At 41.5% G+C, this 22,259-nt stretch overlaps 1 protein-coding gene across 1 annotated transcript in view; it reads left to right on the top strand.

The window, feature by feature from the left end:
- Window positions 1–11,666: 11,666 nt before the first annotated feature.
- SLC7A5 (solute carrier family 7 member 5) overlaps window positions 11,667–22,259 on the top strand; it is a 48,677-nt gene continuing 38,084 nt past the window's right edge. The window contains exon 1 of the mRNA XM_007477274.3: window positions 11,667–12,620. Coding sequence (XP_007477336.1) covers window positions 12,005–12,620 — 616 coding nt within the window. The 5' untranslated portion in view covers window positions 11,667–12,004. The remainder of the gene's footprint in view (window positions 12,621–22,259) is intronic.

Genomic DNA, 22,259 nt, shown 5'->3' with positions numbered 1-22,259 from the left:
ATTGATTCTAAGATGAAAGGTAAGGGTTTTTTTTTAATATTTTTTAAAAAATCATATTCATTGCCATAGAAGAGATGATCAGTCTAACACAAATATATTATGAAAAACTCATAATTGGGCATTTTTCTGGTTGTTAAAAAGAATCCAGTTTGATTTTTCTAAGGCATCTCGTTTATCTAGGAGAAAGGCAGCATTGTATGGTGCAAAGAGTCTTGGACTTAGAATTAGGAAGATATGGGTTCAAATTTTGCCTCTGACCCTTATGGCTAGTGGCACAGTAGAGAGAACACTGTATTTGGAGTCAGGAAGACCTGAGTTGCAAATCTTGCCTCCGCCACTTACTAGCTTTGTGAGCTTGTGCAATTCGCTTATCCTCTATTGACCTGTTTCCTCAACTGTGAAATGACAATAATAATAGCACCCACTTCTCTGGATTGTGGGGAGTATAAAATCAGATAATATTTGTAAAGCACTGTGTAAATTCTAGCTATTATCATCCTAACCATGCTGTATCACCAGAATATCTATGTTAAAAAGATGGGTTTTGTGTCTGGAAACCCAGGCTTAGCTGTGCCATTCCCTCTGCTCTAAAAGCTCAAGTGACTCCCTTTTGAGGACCCAATGCCAACTCTTTCCTGGCATTTAAGCTCTTCACAATCTAGCTCCAGCCTGCCTTGCAAACCTTATTTCACAGCACTCCCCCTCATGCACTCTAAGTCCTAGCCAAGCCATCCCACTTTATCTTTCATCCAACATGCCACTTATCATTTTTGTGCCTTCACACAGGCTGCTTCTTATGCCTGGAATATGAATTTCCTCCTCTTTTCTGCCTCTTAGAATCCTGAAAGTCCTTTGAAGTGCACCTCAAGGCCACTCTCTAGAAAAGTCTTTTTTTGATCTTTCCAGCTGTTAAAGCCCCTCCAAATTACTTTGTATATATTTTGCATTTGTTAGATTATAAGCTCCTTGAGGGTAAGGGACTATCTTTTTTGTGGAGGTGTATGCTTATATATATATGTTTATTTATTCACATACATGCACATGCATTTATAAACATACATGTAGATTTGTAAATATATGTGTGCATACATGTATGTATATATGTGTATGCATATGTACATATATAAAAATACACACATATATACTCATTCTCCCCCAAAAGTCCAAGCTCCTTGATGAAAATGGCTGCTTCATTTCTGTCTTTGTATTTTCAGCCCTTAGCCCAGTGCCTGATAGGAAATAGTAATTGACAAAGAAAATGCTGCAGATTTTCCCAAGTGTAATCCAGTCAGCTAAAACATTTGTGTCTGTCATGGCAGAGGTTCACTGTGGAATAGAAAAGAAGAAGAATTCCCTATTGTGAGATTTAAAATGGTTGAGGTCTTAAACTGTAGTGATTAAAATAGTGGAAGATATAAATTGTGATAGATATAAGAGAGGGTGAGTAAATTTGACTGCAGAAATATGTTTCACTACAGTGTCTTGGGTTTTAAAATCAAATATAAGGTGGTCGCCAGGGAAATATTCCCAATTATTCAAATATCCAAGTCAATTGGGTTTTATAGAGATTTTAATTAACAATACAATGTGTAATCAAAGAAAGAGAGAGAGAGTAATAAAGGAATAAGTATGAAGGGCCTCAAGACAATATGGCCTAGACCTGAGTCTTAAAAGAGAAATCAGTCAGTTTTTTAACACTCACCACAAGGTCTGACTAAACAAGGATACTAGTGACACCAGGCCAGCATCCTTCCTCAAAGAGTCTTCCAGCCAGAGATTGTTTCAAAGGGCCTCTCTCAAGAGCCTCCAGAGCTCCTACCCCAGAGGGACAGAGCCCCTCAGAGGAGCTCCTCAAGGAACTCTCCTTCAAAATGAGAGTCAGAAATTGAGATTTTTTTCTGAATGAGATCCAAGCTCTTATTTTTAAGGGAAAAATCTCCTCTGTCACCTCCCCTAAGTCCTTACATCTACCAATCACTGTAGATGTTTCTAAAGAACCGCCCATTTTGAATTCACAGCTGAGTAGTTTTAATCTCTTTAGTAAGTCAGGAAAAAATGCTGCTGTGTCAAAATTTCATTAGAAAAAACCTCTGAATAAGTTATCACCCTTTTAGGTTTAAGTAGTTTACAAGTTGCCCCACCTTTATAGGTACTTAGTATCCCATTGTATCAATTCTAAAACATTCATGACTCAAAGAACTTCCTGTCCCTTCCATAAGCATGGATCAAAGTACTTTCATTGTTTAGCAAGCCGTTTTCTGTCCTAAAGCAGTCTTAAGTAGGGTGAAGCAGGGACACTCCCATAGCTAGGAGCCCCCACACTCAAGTAGAGTTCTCACCATCTGCTAGGGAATTTTTTAAAGTAGAAGATTCCCCAATGGGGGAAACCCCTAACATTCATAAGTCTGAGAAATTTTGAGGTTTACACTATTGATGGTGAAGGCATGGAGACATTCCTATTTGAGGGGGGCATCACATAGATCTTCTCAGGCTCAGAATTCCGCCGTGCCCTTCACCTAGCAATGTACACACGCAAGGCCAAGAAGATAAAGATATAACCTTGAGGATGACGTGCAATAGATGCACAGCTGAGTCCATCAAGAAATGCATTTCTACTGGCAGACAGTGAGGAGGATGAGAAGTAAATAGGAAGAAAAGAACAGGCTGGAGGAGAGTTTCATTCCCTACTAATAAGAAATCTTATTTAATGAGCAATTTAAGTTTTACAAAGTCCTCTTTTTTTCCAAGATGAAAAACTAAGACTAAGAGGGATGAAATTATTTGTTTACAGTCAGACTTGATAATGACCAGAACTTGTTTAGACTTTTTGAAATCCAGGTCAGTGGTCTTTGCGCTATAGCACATGATATAATTAGTTCAACTTATATGTCTTTTTAAGCTTTTTACAAATGGTTATCACATTTAAGCATCACAACAACCCTGTGAGGAAGATACAAGAAGTATTATCCCTTTTTTACAGATGAAGAAACAGAGGCTGTCTGCCTCTCAGAGGCAGGATTAGAACTCATGTCTTCCTCACTTCAAGTCTAGTGCTTGGAATTCATCCAGCATCCATGCATCCAGCAGCCCTTATTATGTGCAAAGCTCTGTTGTTGGACCCAATTTTAAAGTTGGATATTGGAGAAGGGAATAAGCATTTGCATAGTAACTCCTGTATACCAGGACCTGTAGAGCACTTTTGCCAATATATCTATCTCATTTGGTCCTTGCAAATAGCTTATTATGATTATCTTTCTTTTATAGTTGAGGAAACTGAGGCAAACAGGGTTGTGACCTGCTTAGCATCATTGGACTAGTAAGTGTGGGAGGACAGATTTGAACTTAGATATTTCTGATTCCAAGCTTTGTGCTCCAATCACTGGACTACTAGCTATCTCTAACATAAGATGAGATAAGATAGTCCTTGCTCTTGGACAGCTTCCAGTCTGGGGGTGGTAAGGAGGAGAGGTAGGGCAGGTTTGCCAGGAAAAGGAAGATAATACAAGAACAGAAATAACTACAAGTTAGTTTGTGATAAGTGCTGCAAGATAGATAAATGTACTGTGGGTTTTAAAGGATGGTGGGCTCCCCTCCATTTAGTGCAACCAGTGAAGGCTTCATGGGGGAGGTGGGATCAACTGAACTGTGAAGGACAGAGAGGCCTTTAACATGGGGGAATGCGAGGGCAAGGCGTTTTAGGCAGAGGGAACCAGGTGAGCAAAGCCAGAGGTGGGTGTCTGCCTACTATTTTTAGTTATCCATGTGACTCCTTTCCACATGAAGACTTGACTTCATTCAAACTCAAGAAGGAATTGGAAGTGTTCCTCCTCCTCAGCTGATGCATCAAATCCTGAATGTTCCTAAGTCAAAAAAGAGTTCATCTTAAAACAGGGGAAGAGGATAACTCTGGACACTCCATGTATACCACTTAGAACAGTGAGGAAAAAACCAATTGAATCAAAAACCAAAGATGTAAAAAGGTTAGTGGGAACAAAGAACATATATTTGCACGATACATCCAGGACTGACAAACTGTTGGGTAAATAGTCATATTTAAATTGTTAAACTGGCAAAAACACAGAACTATTAAATAGTCAGAAAAGCCCCTCTTTTAAGTAAGGAAAAGGGTTCAGTGCTTTCAAGGCCTCCACATAGAGCTGGGACCTACAAAAACATGAAGAGTCCCAAGACTCTGCTTGCTCTGGTCACTGACCTCTGGGAGTGCCACCGAGCTAGATGACAACTCTAAGGAGCCATGAAAATTGGGAAGCTTATATACCCTTTTAGGGGAGCTGGGACTGAGGAGGGGAAAGTATCCTGGATTGGCTTTAGGGAGGTAACAAAGAAAATTCCTAGACAGGAATAACAACAGTGGACACAAAAAGGAAAAGATCCAGCCCAGGGCAGGGCTACCTAGGGAAAGGACCTTTGCCTAAGGGGAGAAACCATGGAGACAAAAAGAGAGACCTAACTCCAGATGGAATTAGCCACCTCCACCTCAATTACTTTAAGGTCTATTGTTAGTCTGGGATTCCGGAAGTTGGGCTTTTTCCTCAGGGGGAAACTCATAGGATAAAGTCAAGCTAGAGGTCTTCACCTTCAAGCTAACTAAACTGCTCTGGGGGGAGGGGGGGTTTCTCAGACTTCCCAAGGCTACAAGTTTGGGGGTTTTGGATTCCACATAGACAAAATCTCTCCTTACACATCCTATCCACAAACCACTAGAATCAGGATCCTAGAATTTTGCTCATTCTCTCTTTGTCCAAATGGTCCCATTTCACTGTCAGTTTTTTGGTCAATTGACTTTGGTCCTGTGGCATATACAGAGAAGGTGGTGTAGGGATTGCCAACATGGAATCTAGAAACCCCAAACTTGTGGCCAAGTGGGATCTGGAAACCCCAGGTTTTGGCCTTGTCCCCTGAGAGTTCCTCCCTGAGGGAAAGTCCTACTTCTCAGATCTCAGACTAACAATAAATAGACTTTAAGATTTGGAGCACTAGGTAGCCCATTAGTCTCCAAAGAGTTAGATCCTCTGGAAAGATGGTGTGATATACTGGGAGAGGCTCCTAGAGACCAGGAGAGCCATTTGACATCTTAAAGTCTATTGCTAGTCTAAGAGGCAGTGAATCCCTCAGGGAGGAACTCTCAGGTGACAAAGTCAAAACCTGGGGTTTCCAAATCCCAGTAGGCCATAAGTTTGGGGTTTCTAGATTCCATATTGACAGGATCTATCCTAAAAAGAAGCACCCTCTATGTTATTCCAAACTAATGGGCATCCAGTCTCTCTGTTCTAAGTCTTCCAGAGGTTGATAGTGAAGTGAAACAAAAATTCCTCTTTGAGATAATGGACAAAAAGACTTGTACAAGAGTATTCATAGCTGTGCTCTTTGTGGTGGCCAAAAACTGGAAAACGAGGGGATGCCCTTCAATTGGGGAATGGCTGAACAAATTGTGGTATCTGTTGGTGATGGAATACTATTGTGCTAAAAGGAATAATAAAGTGGAGGAGTTCCATGGAGACTGGAACGACCTCCAGGAAGTGATGCAGAGCGAGAGGAGCAGAACCAGGAGAACATTGTACACAGAGACTAATACACTGTGGTATAATCTAATGTAATGGACTTCTCCATTGGTGGTGGTGTAATGGCCCGGAACAATCTGCAGGGATCTAGGAGAAAAAAACACCATTCATAAGCAGAGGATAAACTGTAGGAGTGGAAACACCGAGGAAAAGCAACTGCCTGAATACAGCGGTTGAGGGGACATGACAGAGGAGAGACTCTAAATGAACACTCTAATGCAAATATTATCAACATAGCAATGGGTTCACATCAAGAAAACATGTAATGCCCAGTGGATTTACTCATCGGCTATGGGGGGTGGGGGGGGAGGAAAAGAAAATGATCTATGTCTTTAATGAATAATGCTTGGAAATGATCAAATAAAATATAAAAAAAAAGAAAAAAAATTCCTCTTTGAAAAGGATGGAGAATGCCCATTCTTTTTCTTATTAGTTATTTTTAACTTTTTAATTGAGGATCTAATTGTACCTCTTGGCAAAATTTTTTAAAAGATTTTTTTCTGGGAAACTAAGAAAACTGGAATTGGAAACAAAGGATCCAGGATTTCCTACTCATGACCTGAGCAGAAGAGTCCTAGAAATCGGATTCCCTCTCCCTATCATTTCACTCTCCCTGCTTTCAACATGGCCTGCAAAGACATCATGAAGGAGGGTAGGCCTGGGGAGAAAGGGGGCTTCCATCTTTGATACAACCCTTTGACCTACTGCTATTGATCATTACTAAGCTCAAGAGTCCCACTAATGGAAGTTCTTCCGCTTCCCTCCCTCCTAATCCTGCTTCTAGCCCAGATCCCAGAGTCCTCATCAAGGGAAGCAAACCTTGTGGAAATGTGACTGGCCAACTGCTTCTCTAATCACTGCAGCCCTTGTTTCCTCAGCGGCCACTAATGACCTAGAAAAGAAAGTTCTGGCCATGAAAGTCCTTGGCACTGGCAGATAGCTCCACAATAGAAACAGATGTGATTTTACTAGTGGAATTGACAATAAAGAAGATGCATGACCATCTGCTTTGATGTTATGCCCTAAGGACCATGGGGCTTTTCATCTGAAAACTCTTGCAGGTATTCACTCTAGTAGAATATAAGTTCATTGAAAGCAGGGACAAGTTGACAAGTCATTAAACATTTATTAAGCACCTATGATGTGCCAGGCCCTGTGCTAAATGTGAGAGATGCAAAGAAAGTAAAACAAATAACAACAAAAATAAAACACCAGAACCAATTTTTCAAGAAATTCATTTTAATGGGAAAAGAAAACATAAATACCTCCAGGCACAAAGAAGCCATAGAAAGGATAAGTTGGAAATAATCAACAGAGGGAAAGCACTAGAATTAAGGGGATGGAAAGACTTCCTATAAAAGGTGTGGAAATGAGTAAAACCAAAACTTTAGGGCAGGTAGGTTGCTTAGGCTAGAGTCAGGCCTAGAAAGGGAGGTTCTGAGTTCAAAAGTGACCTCAGACACTTCTTAGCTATGGATCCTTGGACAAATACTTAAATTTCATTGCCTAGCCCTTATTGCTCTTCTGCCTTAGAATCAATACATAGTAATGGTTCTGAATGGAAGGTAAGGGTTTAAAGTAAAAAAAAAAACAACAATAATTGCCATCAAGGAACTCACATTCTATTGGGGGGAGTGGGGAGGCAATATCCAAACAATGATGTCTTCAAGATATATACAAGTAGGAGTATGCTGGTAAATATTTAACAATAAGCTCTCTGAAAACCTTTTCATACTTTAAAGTTTAGTCTGCATTAATAACATTTTCTTCAATCCAGACCATCAAAAGCACAATAGATCAAGCCCTGATATATATCTTGCCAATTTCTGAGGTATAAATTCTCATGCTAAAAATTTAACAATTGACTTTTCAGAGCCAGTAAGAGATGGACCCATTGTATAATATAAAATAAATGGGAAATCATCTCAGAGGGAAGATACTTTTTTATTTTTGATCTCAATATTTAGTATAGTGCTTCGCACATATTAAGTCCTTAATAAATGTTTTTTTTCATTCATTAATTAAGCTACATGAAATCTGTTTCCTTCTAGCTCTAACTCATCCAGCAGTTGTTCAGACAAGGAAGAGCCAAAGTGAAATGTAAAATATCTAATTAGCAGCCCTTTGAACTGCTCTGTTGTGTTCTGAGGTGGTCTAAGTATCAGGCTGTAATGAAAGTTATAAGTTCCTGCATCCTGTTTTGAGTTTGTTTTTTGTCAAAAGTGAATGCTCTGTGGTTGGTATTTCCTTTGTGTGTAGGAATCAGTTACTTGTTTGATATTGGTTTTATATTGTGCATCAGCACCTTTTTACTTCCCATTGGGGGGGGGGCACCCTGATGCATAATTTAAGCTGTAAGTGAAATGATCCCAGGACTCCAGAGTAGGTAAGGCTTTAACCAGTTGAAGAGTTTGAGTAAAGGGAACCTACTCCCATCTGATGAGGGGCCAGGCTCCCCAGGACTGAGCTGGGTCTAAACTATATGCTTAGATAAAATAAAAGGAATAGGCACCGTATCCTAGTCCCTATGGTTTCAGGGGCTCCTCAAGTTTAGACTATTTGAGCAAAAAAAAATTTCTTTGGGGAAAAAAAAAGGAAAAAAAAACACAAAATTCTTCTACCAGTAGGTGTCAGGCTTTGCTAGCGTTCTGTGCCTACCATGGCCAGCAAAATGGGATTGAGATCAATATACATTATGGAAGGCAGACATTTCAAATATAAATATTGGGATAGATTTTCAGCGATGGGGACCTCAGGAGAATTTTATGGAAATATGGTATTGCATTGTGAAATTAGGAGTTGGAGGACCTGGGTTCAAACTCTAGCATTGCTCCCAAGAATTTATCAAGGGCAAATTGCATACTCTTCCTCACCAGTCAAATGAAGGAGTTGGATAAGGTGACTTCTATTTTTTTTTTAACCCTCACTTTCTCTCTTAGAATCAATATTGTGTGTTAGTTCCATGGCAGATTAGTAGTAAAGGCTAGCAATGGGAGTTAAGTGATTTACCCAAGGGCAGACATCCAGAAAGTATGAGGTCAAATTTGAACTCAGGACTTCACTATCTTTAGGCCTGGCCCTCAATCCACTGAGTCACTCAGATGGCCTTAACAAGATGACCTCTCAGGCCCCCTCCAGCTCTAAGTCTACCATCCTCTGAATGAATTAATGATTTGCATTGTTCTTTCTGTATTTGATAGGTTTTAAGCATTGGCAGAGGCTGCATTTTGAGGGAAAAGAAGATTGGACTATTCATGTCACCCCCAGGAAGCCAAAAGAATAAAATGAGGAATTTAACTTCCAATTTTAATCCTTGTTATCATTTAATAAATGACTGAATGAAAAGAATATGTATTATGTGCAAAGCACTATACTGTTTTACATGTAATTTGATGAATTACAGTAACAAGATGGCACTCCAAAGAAGTTCCTCCCTATAACTCCAACTAGATTGGTTTGATATATTTTGCAACCTTATAAATTCTGCAGCACACTTATGAGCTAGCTCATGTGTGAATTTAACTGGGGTAGCCAGATCATTTCCTGGAATCATCCCCATAGAAAATAGAACACATCCAGGTCACTAGTTTTATATTAATTAATGAGACTTCATTATGACAGAGGTAACATGGTATAGTAGAGGGAAACCCCCAGTAGGTTTATAATCCATTTTCTAGTCTCAATCAATCACCTCATTTTTTATTGCCTGCCAAGTGCCAGACACTGAGGGAAAAAACAAAACAAAACAAACAAACAAACAAAAAACCCTCAGCTTCTCTGCTTACTAGTTGTAGTCTATGGGTAAGTCATTTCAATTCTATAAGAAACTCTGACCCTCAGTTTTATCATCTCTAAAATGGAATTATAGGACTTTTGCTTACACCTTCTTTAGAAGACTATTCTGAAAGCATTTATTTAGTCAATGCAAGAGTGCTACATAAATGACTTTTATGCACAAGGCATAAATAACAGGAATTCAGGCTTTAGAATAAGCTTTGTATGGGACCCAAGGAACAGTCAACAGTTTACTAATTACAAACCTTTGGGGATCGATGCCAAGTCAAAAGTGGTTACTGAAAGGTTTCTTCCTAATTTCTAACCTTGAACAGGATTCATTTGTATCATGGTAGTTTGTAACTTGTAGATACTTTCCCCAAGATACTTTGATACCAGAATCTCTTGCCCTCCTCTAGGGAGGCTAAAGTGGAGAAATCCTCCATTCTTGTCCAGAACCAGGACTCCCTATCATTTTTAGACATCCTCCTCCTTCCTTCCTAACTCCCTTTTTCTTCCTACATTCTTTTTGGGTCGTTTGCTCCTTGAGGGCAGGGACTGTTGCTAGTTTGTATCTGTAAACCCAGAGTTTAGTACACTACTATACAATGTTTAATTCATGCTTTATCTCGGATTCTTCCTGACTCCAAGTTACCTCACAATCCCACTTCTTGCTAAATACATTTCCTAAAGCACTTATTTGGACCCTGTCACTGCTTGGGGGCCTTCTGCAATAAAACTTCTGTAGGGAAATCCCCTCCATTCTTTATGTAAATTATCCTTCCTTTCATGTAGGTTAACACTAAAACAAAAAACAAAAACCGATAACCTCGCAGAAAAGTTTCCCTGGACACCATAGGGTACGTTACACATATTGGGTATTGGGGGGAGTAAAAGGCACAATGGATTGTTAAGGTAGACAATAAGGGTCAAGCTCGGGAAAGCCTTTGCTTTATTCAAATATTACTCCATCCAGGTTTCATGGAAACGGGAGCATTCTTAATCCACCAGGAAAAGAACGAGTCAGAATTGAGGGCTCTGATCTGCAGGGATGAAAGGGACGCTGGGTTGGTCAGCATAATTGGGACCATTTAGAATTTGCACATCCTCTTTAGAAACGTTAGCGGGTGGCCCAGGTCTAGAAGAAAAGCCTTGGACTTGAGGAAGTCACACGGAGCTGGCTTTGAGCTCTGGTTCCCACATTGACTAGGTGGGTGACTATGAGCAAGTTACTAAACTCTGGGTATGTCACCTCCTCGGTAAAACGAGGGGTGGTGCGGACTCTTAAAGTCTGAAAATAAGATAGCTGTAGAATGAAAACTCCTGAAGGGCGGGGGCATTGTGTTCTTTTTGTCTTTGTATCTTTAGTAATTTGGAAAAATTAAAGGGCCCAGCGCATTGCACTGAGCTCAGTAAATCCTTATTGACCAACAAATGCATGATAAATTTTTCTTGAATGAATTTTAAGAGAATTGACCAGTTATTAAAAAAACAACTTATTTATATAGTCTAAATACTAGAGATAAAAGGCAAAAAATTATGGAGCTCCCTCAAGGAGTTTTGTTGTTAGTTAATTCTCAGGTTGATTTAATGTTTTCATTATTTTCAACACCAGAGCCTCTCCCTCCAGCATTCTTAATTTCTTTTATCCAAGCTTTTCCCTATTTTCTTGTTAACACTTGCCGTGCCTATTGCTCTCATTCTTTTATCCAAGCTTTTCCTCTATTTTTAAGGTCAATACTCGTCCTCCCGTAGCACTCCTTTACTTCCCTATCCAACACTTTGCCCCACAGATGCTCATCTATTCCTCTTATCCAAGCCATTTACCCATTTTGTTAACGCTTGGCACCCCCCCCCCCCACCGCCTCCGCATTTCTTGTTTGTTCCCCTGGTGGGTTAAACTATCCTTTCACTTTTTTGTTTATGTGCATTTGTCCCCTGATGCACATTTATTCATTTTATTCCCCTTTTTCTTGTTAATGTCAACACTTGCCTCTCCCCTCTACAGTGCTCCTCATTCATCCCCACCTTGGCCCAAGTTCTTTTCTCCCTTTCTTGTTAATGCCAGCACTAGTGGCACCCTATAGCACTCCTCACTTGGCTACCCTCATCCAAGCCCAGTTTGCACTCTTCTGGCCCAGGTTCAAGGCTGGGCGCAGGGCGAAGTTTAGAGGCAGAGAACAAAGCCACATGGTGGTCGGCTAGGGATGCTAGGCTCTCAAAGACAAAGTGCCTCCGGCCGCGGCAGCAACCCGAGAAGGAGGAGAAAGAGGAGGAGGGGCAGGGGAGTGTCGCCACGTGCTCCAGCCTAGTCTGTAGAGGACCGCGTGGGCTAGCAGTCCCCCCCCTCCTGGGCTCGCTAAATGGGCGGAGCGTAGAGCGAGAGGGGGCCGGGCGCCGCGCGCCTGCACCTGTAGGAGGTGAGCGGCCCCGCCCCCGCCCCCGGCGCCAGGCTCGGGACACAAAAGGCGGGCGCAGCCGCAGCTGCGGCACGGTCGGCGCGCCTCTCTCAGTCGCTCTCCCGCTCGTTCGCTCGCTCCCTCCCCTCCCTCGCTCCTCCCTCCCTCCCTCGCTCCCTCCCTCTTTCCCAGCCCACCGACCTGCCGGCTGCCAGCTTCCCCTCCACAGATCTCGGACCCCGCCGCCGCATGGCCAGCACGCCGCACCAGCGCCGGCCCACTGGGCCGCCCAACGCCGCCCCCAGCCTGGGAGCCGGGGCCGCGTCGTTGCCCAACGAGGACGACGAGTCCCGAGAGAAGATGCTCCGGCGGCAAAACGGCGGCGGCCGTGGGGACGCCGGGGACGCCGTAGCCGGCGGCGGGCCCGGGCCCGGGACCGAGGCCGAAGCCGAAGGCGTAACCCTGCAGCGCTCTATCACGCTGCTCAACGGCGTGGCCATCATCCTGGGCACTATCATCGGCTCGGGCATCTTCGTGACGCCCACCGGTGTGCTCAAGGAGGCCGGCTCTCCTGGCCTTGCTTTAGTCGTATGGGCCGCCTGCGGGCTCTTCTCCATCGTGGGCGCGCTCTGCTACGCCGAGCTGGGCACCACCATCACCAAGTCCGGCGGCGACTACGCCTACATGCTCGAGGTCTACGGCTCGCTGCCCGCCTTCCTCAAGCTCTGGGTGGAGCTGCTCATCATCCGGCCCTCGTCGCAGTATATCGTGGCGCTCGTCTTCGCTACCTACCTGCTCAAGCCGCTCTTCCCCACCTGCCCTGTGCCGGACGACGCCGCCAAGCTCGTGGCCTGCCTCTGCGTGCGTGAGTATGGGGCTGCCGGCCCGAGCGGGAGGGAAGAGGGGGGCAAAGGTACTCCACTGATCCCCTCTGCAGCCCGCCAGACACGGAGTGCCCGCCGAGAATGAATGAGGGACTCCTAGCCCTATTGTAAGTGCCGGGTCTGTGCTGCCCTCTTGGAATGAATGAATGACTCCCGGTTACCCCTCCCTTCTCCCTCCAGTAAGTGCCAGATCAGTGCTGCCCACTAGGAAGGAAGGAATGACTCCCCCTTCCAGTAAATTTTACTTTCCAGTAAGTAATGTACTCTCCATTAAGAGTGAATAAATGATTACTCTTAACCACCCCACCACTGTAAGCGCCCCATCGGTGCGAGATAAGAATGAATGAATGACTCATCTACAGCTCCCTTCCCTCCCTACAAGTAAATTTCCTATCCATGCTGCCTGTTAGGAATGAATGAATGAATGAATGAATGAATGCATTCTCTTCCCCCCTACAGCAAGTGCCCCAAACATACTGCCATTCAGGAATGAATAAATGATAACTTTGCCCCTTCTCCTACCCCCCCCCTGCAAGTGCCAGCTGTGCTGCCAGCTAAGAACAAACTTAGGAAATGAAGTCACAAACCCCTATATCTCCTCCCCACACACTGCCCCTGACCCTGTGAAGTGTCCAATAGATGCTAACTGGCAGAGCCACTCCTCACAGTTCTTGATGACTGGCTGACTACTAATTGAAGGACTTCTCTTTCCCTCTGGCTGACTGACCAGTTCATCCATTGCCACCCCCCAACCCCCCATTAGGTTAATAAATGCTAAGGGAATGACTAACCTGCCCCCCTCTTTCCCCATAGGAAGACCCCAGTTAATGCTGGCTGGTTGACTACTTGTGCCCCCACCTCCTAAAGTACTTAATAATTCCATAGTAATTGCTGAATAAATGCTGATTACCCCACTCCTTTACCCACCATAGCCACAAATGTTGATCCAGTGATTTCTCCATTCCCCATATTAAGCTCCTAATAAATGGTAGTTGACTGACCACTCCTTGTCCATCCCGTAGCACTTACAAGTAATTCCATATTTAGTGCTAAATAAATGCTGACTGACTGACCAACTCCATTGGCCCCCTTAGGAAAAAATGCTGTGTGTTTACTTCCTCCCCTATATCAAGCCCCAAATCAATGTTCCTTGCCTCTCCCCAAAGCTTTTGATAATTCCATAGTAAGTGCTTAATAAATGCTGACCAAGTCTTCCATCCCCCCTAGTAGGATCCTAATGAATGCTGGCTGACTGACAACAACCCCCACCAACATAGTGAAACTTAATAAATGCCCAACTCACTGACTCCTTCCTCTCCTTGTTGGATAAATCCTAAGCACTTAATAACTATTTGTTATCCTACCCCCACACCCCATAGCCTTTTCCATGAGATGCCCATGCTGTGCACAATGCCCACCCCAGTCATGATTCCATTTCTAGAGGAAAGAATTCTGATGATCCTTTCTTCCATAGGAGCTCCATGGCAAGGGATGATCCAGTCATGGACTCTTTCCCTTTACCCTTGGCCCTCTTCTTTTTTCCTTAAAATGTGTGGGTTACTGCTACTCCCCTCAAAAAGTCTCAAGACATTTTTCCCTCCCACCTTTATCTGAATTTTTCAATCTTCATTCCCTACCTCCTAAGCCTCATTTGCTTTTTACCTGAAGAAACTAGAATATAAACCTGATTTTCTCTTACAAAAATCAATAAAGACTCTGCCCCCTTTTCTGGAAAACTAAAGCAGAAGAAACTGGCAGTCTTGGCAGACTTTTTACTATATGACATTAATGATATATTTTTTAAAGGGTTTTTTTTTCACAAGGAGCTTTAAAGTAGGAAGGTTTTTCTATTCTATTTTAGAGGTAGGTGGAGTGGATGTGGAGGAGAGAGGTGCTGTTTGTACCTGGAAGGGAAGTCCAAATGAAAATGAGTTTGTTTTTCTATAAGTTCTTTCAGCCTTTAGGGAGGCGGAGGTTTCTGAACTGGCTTGTCTAGAATTGGTAAGGATTAAAAAAAATCCATGTTGATGATTTTCCTGTCTAAGCTGAGTCTTAGAAATTATTCTAAATTAAACTAAGGCACAAATCCTAGTGAGTATTTTCCAGGGAGGTAGGAAGGGGCTGAAAAAACCCTAGCAGAATGGACTTATTTATTTCTCTATTCAAGAATTCTCTTTGGGGCAGCTGGGTAGCTCTGTGGATTGAGAGCCAGGCCTAGAGACGGGAGGTCCTAGGTTCAAATCTGGCCTCAGACACTTCCCAGCTGTGTGACCCTGGGCAAGTCACTTGACCCCCATTGCCTAGCCCTTACCACTCTTCTGCCTTGGAGCCACAGTATTGACACACAGTATTGACTCCAAGATGGAAGGTAAAGGTTTTTTTAAAAAAAAATCTCTTTGGAGGCCATACAGATTACATTATAGCCAGGTACCATATTGTGTATGAATAATACATACATTTGGTTATAGGACCTAAGAAGTCATTTAGTCCAAACGTCACATTTTACAGAGAAGAAACCAGAGATCCGGGGAAATACTGATAATGATAGCAACCAATAACGCTTTACAAATAATCCCATTTAATCTTCACAGCAACTCTGGGAGAATAGGTGCTGTTATTATCCTCATTTTACAGGTGAGGAAACTGAGACAGATAGGTTAAGTGCCTTGCCACAATCACACAGCTAGTAAATGGTTTGGACTTGAGACTCTTTGACTTCCCTGTGTCACTATAGAAATTATTTGTAGGTCACAGGGGAGTCTGAGATTTGAACCTAGGTTCTTTGTCATATCAAATTATTAAGGCAATGCTATGTGCCTAGTAGCAGGGCATGACCACTTAGGATGACTATTAGGGTTGTGTATCCTGCACAGTCCAGTGCTTTTGATTTCTTTCAGAACCCTGGAAAACTTAAACACAAGTAGTACAGTTTATCTCGCTTGCATGCGTGCAAAGTGAGGAGGTCCAACGTGTGCCTAGATAGCTGGGATAGAAAGAGGAGGTCAAGGCAGAGTGACTAAGGAACATTTGAGGAACGAGAACTTTAGGTGGGGTGAGAGGGAAGAACATCTGCAGACTGAAAGGGGAAGGAAAGAATTCAGCAGATATTGAGTGGGTTGACCCCTGGGCTGGTGCTGGGGAAAGTTGAACTGGATGAACAACTGCTACAAGTTAGGGAGCAACGAGTTTTAGGTTAAATCCCATAGATGGAGAATCTGAACAATGCCATAATTCAGAGTGGGTCTTTTATTAGAAAAGCAGTAGGGAGCCACTGAAGGATTTTGACATGTGATTGTGCTGGTGGTTTAAAAAAAAGTTTTTGTTTTTTTTTGTTTTGTTTTTAAAATTTCTTGTTTTAAAGTTGAAATGATCTGTATGATGACTCAAAAAGGTAATAGCCAATATTTATATAGTTCTTTAAGGTTTGCAAAAGGGCTTTACGAATTACCTCCTAGGATCCCCACAATAACCTTTGGAGATAGGTACCATTGTTTTCCCTGTTTCACCGAGGAGCAAAAGTGACTTGACTCACTCAGGGTCACACAACCGCATCTGAAGCTAATGTGGGCTAGCAGTGGGCAGTAAGGGGTAGTAATAGGAACAGGACCCTCATATTCTAAAATCTTGCATTTCTCACTAAACATCAACTGCAATACCTGTAGTTTCTGTATTAATCAAACATGAATTGTAGATTGTTCAATTCTCTACTCTGTGTACCAGATTGGTAATGTTCTGTGCTAGGTATCAGCTTTGTACCCATTCTGTTTTATTAATTGCTTATATTGTTCTTAGAAATAATTACCTATAGTGGTCCTCCAGTGTACTATATCCCCTCCCCATTTCCCACTCTGGAAGGGCATCAAGACCTCTCCCTGACAAATGATGGCAAAAAGAACAATGGAGTAACATGGAACCTACACACTGAGGTCTCCAGTCTTGCATATTCCTTATTCCCTATGACATAACTCCACCTGAGTTTGGAAAGGTGGCAAGCTACCAGACAGACCCCAATAAATAATCCCTAGGGTATGGAAGCTTCCACTCCTTGGAGTAAATTGCCACCCTATTTGGAGCTGCTACTCCATACTAAGCCCCAGAGGCTAACCTCCTAGTCCCTGGGCTTATCCATGAACCCCAAGGCTACCTCATTAGCCTCTAGACTATTCCACCAGCTATTAGGCTATTATACCACCCCAAACCACTTCAAATAAAATTCTTTTCTTACTCCTGGACTGAATGAAGCTTGAGTCTCCCGTTCTTGGAGTGAGATCCCACTACAAACTTGGATGCTTTTCTTCCACTTCAAGACTGGATTTGAATCCAGTTCCACCATTCTTTCCATTTCCACCACTGAGCCGTGAATATCTTTGTGATACAATGCAACTAAGTTTCTGATTCATTCCTAGGAGTAACTGCCCTCTGATTTAAGAATCTATCTTACCCTTAATTGTAAATTTGGTTTTATGTCAGCACTTGTGAAATAGTTTCTTATAGGTTAGTTTCATGAAAATGGGTTTCCCAACTGTTGCTGCCCTTTGATGAAATCATTACCATTTTCTAAAAGAATGCAGAAAGGTCTTTTCCATAAAGAAAGGTATAGCCAAGGAGGTCTGAGATAGCATTTGTGAACTCCTCATGAACTGGAGGCAGGCCCAGGGAAAATCAGGAGAGGAACAAATGTCTCGGAGGTCTGGACAATAAAAAGTGAAGTTTTGAATAGCTAGTGTTGAAGCTGCCTGAAAATGGTTTGTTAATTAGGGGCAGTAAGAGACATTCAGTCCTTTCTTCATTGTAGCAGGACAGGAGGGTGGTTTACTTTCTTTCCAGGGAAAATTTGGGATGTAGCATCACCTTAAAAAAAATCAAAATAGTCTGACAGCAAGGTTCAGTTGTCAGGAAATTTTAGAAAAGACCCATCAAGAAATTGTAATTGGTAAAAACATATGGTGCTTATTTAGTTTTTTAGAACACTTAGTTTAAAGAAAAAGAAACCCTTCCAAAAGTTTGTCCTTATTAAAACATAAAATTTTAATTTCTGCTAGAGATTTCCTGGAGGACTTATCATTTAATTTATTCAAATTATCATCTGCCCCCAAATAGCATTTAATTTTGATTCCACACATTTCATAATGACTTGAGGAGGTGTCTCTTTTAAAGATAACTCAGGTTTTACAGATGGTGTGTTGTGTTACTGCCAGACAAACCCAAAATCCCCATTCCTAATCCTGTACCTTATCCCAGTTACTTTAATTTGTAGTTCTCTAATTAATTATTTGAACATTTTTCCATATGACTATATTTAACTTCGATTTCTTCCTTTAAAAATTGCCTTTTCATATCCTTTGACCATTTATCAATTGGAGAGTGACTGATTCTTAAATTTGACAAAGTTTTCTGTACTTGCAATATGAGGTCTTTATCTAAGAAACTACCTATAAAACACCCCCTTCCCAGTTTTCTGCTTTCCTTCTAAACTCAACTATTTGCTTTTATTTGTACAAAACCTTTTCAATTTAATATAATCAAAATTATCTATTTTATATCTCAGTTCTATCTTTATCCATAAATTCTTTTATCCATAAATCTGATGTTTCATGATTTCTAATGTATTTATGAATTTCCCTTTATGCCTGGGCCATTTGATCTCTTCAAAAATGCTGTAAGATATTGGTCTATACCTAGTTTCTTCCAGACTGCTTTCAAGTTTCCCCATCAGTTTTTTTTTAATCAAACAGTGAATTCTTATCCCTAAAGCTTAAATCTTTACATTATAGGTTACTATAATCATTTACTACTGTGTATTAGATATTTACTTTATTCCACTGACCCACCATTCTATTTCTTTGCTAATATAGGATAATTTTGATAATTAACATCTAATAATACAGTTTAGGAACTTGTACTGCTAGACTTCCTTTCTTTACATTTTTTTCATTGATTTTTTTTATATTCTTAACCTTTTGTTCTTAAATGAATTTTCTCATATTTTTAGCTCAATAAATTAATTTTTTGGTAATTTGATCGGAATGACACAAATACATTAATTTAGGTAGAATTTAATTGTTATTATATTGGCTTAGCCTACCCATGAATAATTAACATTTCTCTGATTATTTAAATCTACCGCTACATGTATGGAAAGTGTTTTGTAATTTGTGTTCCCATAGTTCCTGAGTTTGTCTTGGCAGGTATACTCTTGGGTATTTATGTCATCTATGATTATTTTAAGTGAACTCTCTCTTCTGGTATAAATATAGAAAAATTTATGTAGTTTATTTTACGTCCTACTTTGCTAAAATTACTTTTTCAACTTGCTTTTTAGTTGAATCTCTAGTATTTTCCAAGTATATCATTGTATTATCTGCAAAAAAGAGTTTTATTTAAACCTCACTGTCCATCCTTACTCTTTCAGTTCCTTTTTCTTTTACTGTTCTTGCTGGCATCTTCAGTACAATATTGAATGCTATTGGTGAGAATGGGCATTCTATTTGGCCATGTTTGAGAAGAGCCTGCCTCATGTTTGTTTCTGCTAAGGCAAGAAGTGTGTGTACTGAAATCGTTCTGATGGACCCTCAGAGAAATTACTAGGAGGACATGTTTGACAGAAAGATTGTTCTTTTAAAAAATTACAGGAATACTTCTAATTGTAATTAAAAGACAGCTAAAGCATTCAACCTCAAAGTCCCTAAACTCCAAGGTAGTAGTAAGAAAGAACTGAACCAAATCCTTGCTTTTTATTCCAGTTGGGATGATAGGATATGCCATTTAATGAGAGATGCATTTGGTAGCCTTGAGATAGAGTAGTTGGGGGCATAGTAAAAAAAAGGTGGCATTTAAATGGGGCAAAGTAGAATGATTAGGCAAGATTATTAATATTAAAGAGTAAAATAAGGTATATGTAGGGAAGCTGGAAAGTAGGAGCAAAGATTTAGAGCTGGAAGAGACTTTAGAGCTTTATTTGATGAAAGCACCAACAGCCAGATATGTAGAGGGGCTTTGCTTAAGGTTACACAGCCAGTAAGTCTCTGAAGTATAATTTGAATCCAAGCCTTTATCACTCCAGGTCTCTGCCTGCCACAACAGTCTCCTTTTCTAGCACATCAGCTCTAGGCTAAGCTAATGGGAAGGACCAGTGGCAGATAGGGCTAGAGAAGGGAGATGCCACTGAAAGCTTATGAGCCTGGTCTAGGCAGTCATTTTTTTTTTAAATCTTTACCTTCCATCTTGGAGTCAATACTGTATATTTGCTCCAAGGCAGAAGAGTGATAAGGACTAGGCAATGGGGGTTAAGTGGCTTGCCCAGGGTCACACAGCTGGGAAGTGTCTGAGGCCAGATTTGAACCTAGGACCTCCCGTCTCTAGGCTCTCAATCCACCCAGCTGCCCCCCAGGCAGTCATCTCTTGATCCAGGGAGCATCTCTTGACCTCCTGTTCCATGTCTACGGCACAGCTCCTGGACCACCATCCCGAACAGAATGCAAGTGACATTAAAGACCAGCATAAAAATCAGGTCCTTCCTTAGGCAGACTGACTTACAGAAGGAGGAAGAAAGCTCTTCCAACTGGAGTATCCTGGAAGGAGTTTGTGCTGGCACTTCTCTGAATTGCTTGTGTTGCAATGTTCTTGTCCTGATGCTATTCCATTTAACCTAGGCCCAGGCAGTAGGCATCTCCTTGGTTCCTAGTTAGTGCCTTGCAACTACAAGGCAGCCTGCTGTGTATGTGCGCTTTACAAATATATAGAATCTCCCAAAATGCATGGAGGCTTTTAGCTCACACTAACTGTATGACTCAGCAAAGCACAGACTTTTCAGTGCTCCAAGCAGTGCTATACAAAACAGAATTGGGGCCAGTCCTGAGGCCCTGCCCATAGGGGCTCTGTGGGGCTTGGGGTGAAATCATTCTGCATCGGTAAAGGGAACTTCCTCAGTGGGAGTTCTTTATATGAAATTCTAGGACTGGAACAATTTTTTGTAAATAGAGAATAATGATGGCACTTGATAGAGCTGTTGTGATAATAAAATGAAACTATATCTATAAAGCAATTTGCAGATTTTAGAAACAGTAGAATTACTGGCTCTTGATCTTGCATTATCTTATTACTCCTTTCCCTCCCTTTTTTCCTTCCTTCCTTTCTTTTTTATAAAAATAGTTACAATTTACAGTTGCACTGAAACCCTGGAGGCATTGCCGATTCACTTCACATCACATGTGAGCCCTGAAAAGGCCTGGGATCTCCACATGAATTACATTTGAGAAAGGGAAATGAATCTTGTCACTCCTGAGCCTAATCCTAACCCAGAGCTTTCAATGCCATTTGATGGTCTCACAAATGCCCCACATTCCCATCTCACAGAGGCTCTGCCTTCTCTTTTACATGCCAGATTGGCATCTCTTTGGAAGCTATTTTATAGCCTTAACAGGCTTGTTTCTGTTGGATTTTTGCACTCCCTTCTGGCATTCTGGGCATGTCCCACCAAGGACAGTTTTCTTTTACTGCACTCTTGAAAAATTGCATTGCTTGGCTTTGTGTTGATCAGATAAAATAATGTTTCTAAAGCAATAGACCTAGATAAAGGAACAATTACAGGGCTTCAGCCCATCCATGCGGCTAACTTTAACTCCCCCATTGTCCCTTATTCTATTAATTAAAACCCTTTTTCCTATAGGTCTAGCAATGCCAAGTAGTAATCAGAATGCCAGGAGAATTGTTCTGTGAGAGCGTGTGTGAGGACATCGTTGAGAGACTCCTAAAACTCCTACTATAGTGGGTAGGTTGATCACAATTTAATGAAGGCCTTTGTCCATACAGTCAAATTCTGCAAAAAGCTAGACTTTTAAAATCAGGACAGCCATTAATAAGAATAAACACCGACTCCTAAACTAACTGGCAAAAAAGGAAACTTTAAATTAATGGTGGAAGCGCCAAGATTAACTTTTCTTCTAGATGGCTGATGAATTCAGTGTAATCTCAATTCCCTCCTTTCCATCTTTTTGTTTCCCTATAATCTCAGACTCATTAGACCTTCAGAGTATAGCACAAATCTGTAGGCTTGTACAGATCCAGCTCAAGGGCTTTTAGTGCTGATCTATTCCAGTTTCATTTATCCTTTTACAGCTAAAGAATCGGGCCCAAGAAGTCAGAGCCTTTGTCTAGGATATGTCAAAGGCAGCATTTGAACCCATTTTTAGGATTCCATGGCTCCAAGGCCAGCCTTCTCACCAGTAATCCCCCCAGTGCTACTCTAGATTCACCTGTTATCCACAACTATTTGTGACAGTTGGTTTCCCCATGAGCTATTTTTCAGGGGCCAGCCATTTAATGGCACTTTTACTTAGGATTCAATTTGCTAAAACCATGGACTTGCACTTGCCTATGAGTGGGATGTCCTCCCTGAGGTGTGCCTTTTGGAATATAGTGGATGCCAAGTGGCCTCTGGTTTTGATTGGAGAGAACGACCTGGAGTTCATGTTCCTTTCTCTGTAAATTTTCCTCTGGGTGGTATTGTTTCTACAGTGAGAAAGGTCCTCCCATTGGAGGGAAAAACTGAATAAATGATGAAGTCAAGTGTTGAACCTGATTTAATAATATGGCAATTGGCTTATATAAAGGTAAAGCAG

This window comes from Monodelphis domestica, chromosome 1, assembly GCF_027887165.1.
Source record: "Monodelphis domestica isolate mMonDom1 chromosome 1, mMonDom1.pri, whole genome shotgun sequence".
Lineage (NCBI taxonomy): Eukaryota > Metazoa > Chordata > Mammalia > Didelphimorphia > Didelphidae > Monodelphis > Monodelphis domestica.
The sequence above is the reverse complement of the archived record's forward strand: the minus strand, read 5'-3'. Positions and strand labels throughout refer to the sequence as shown.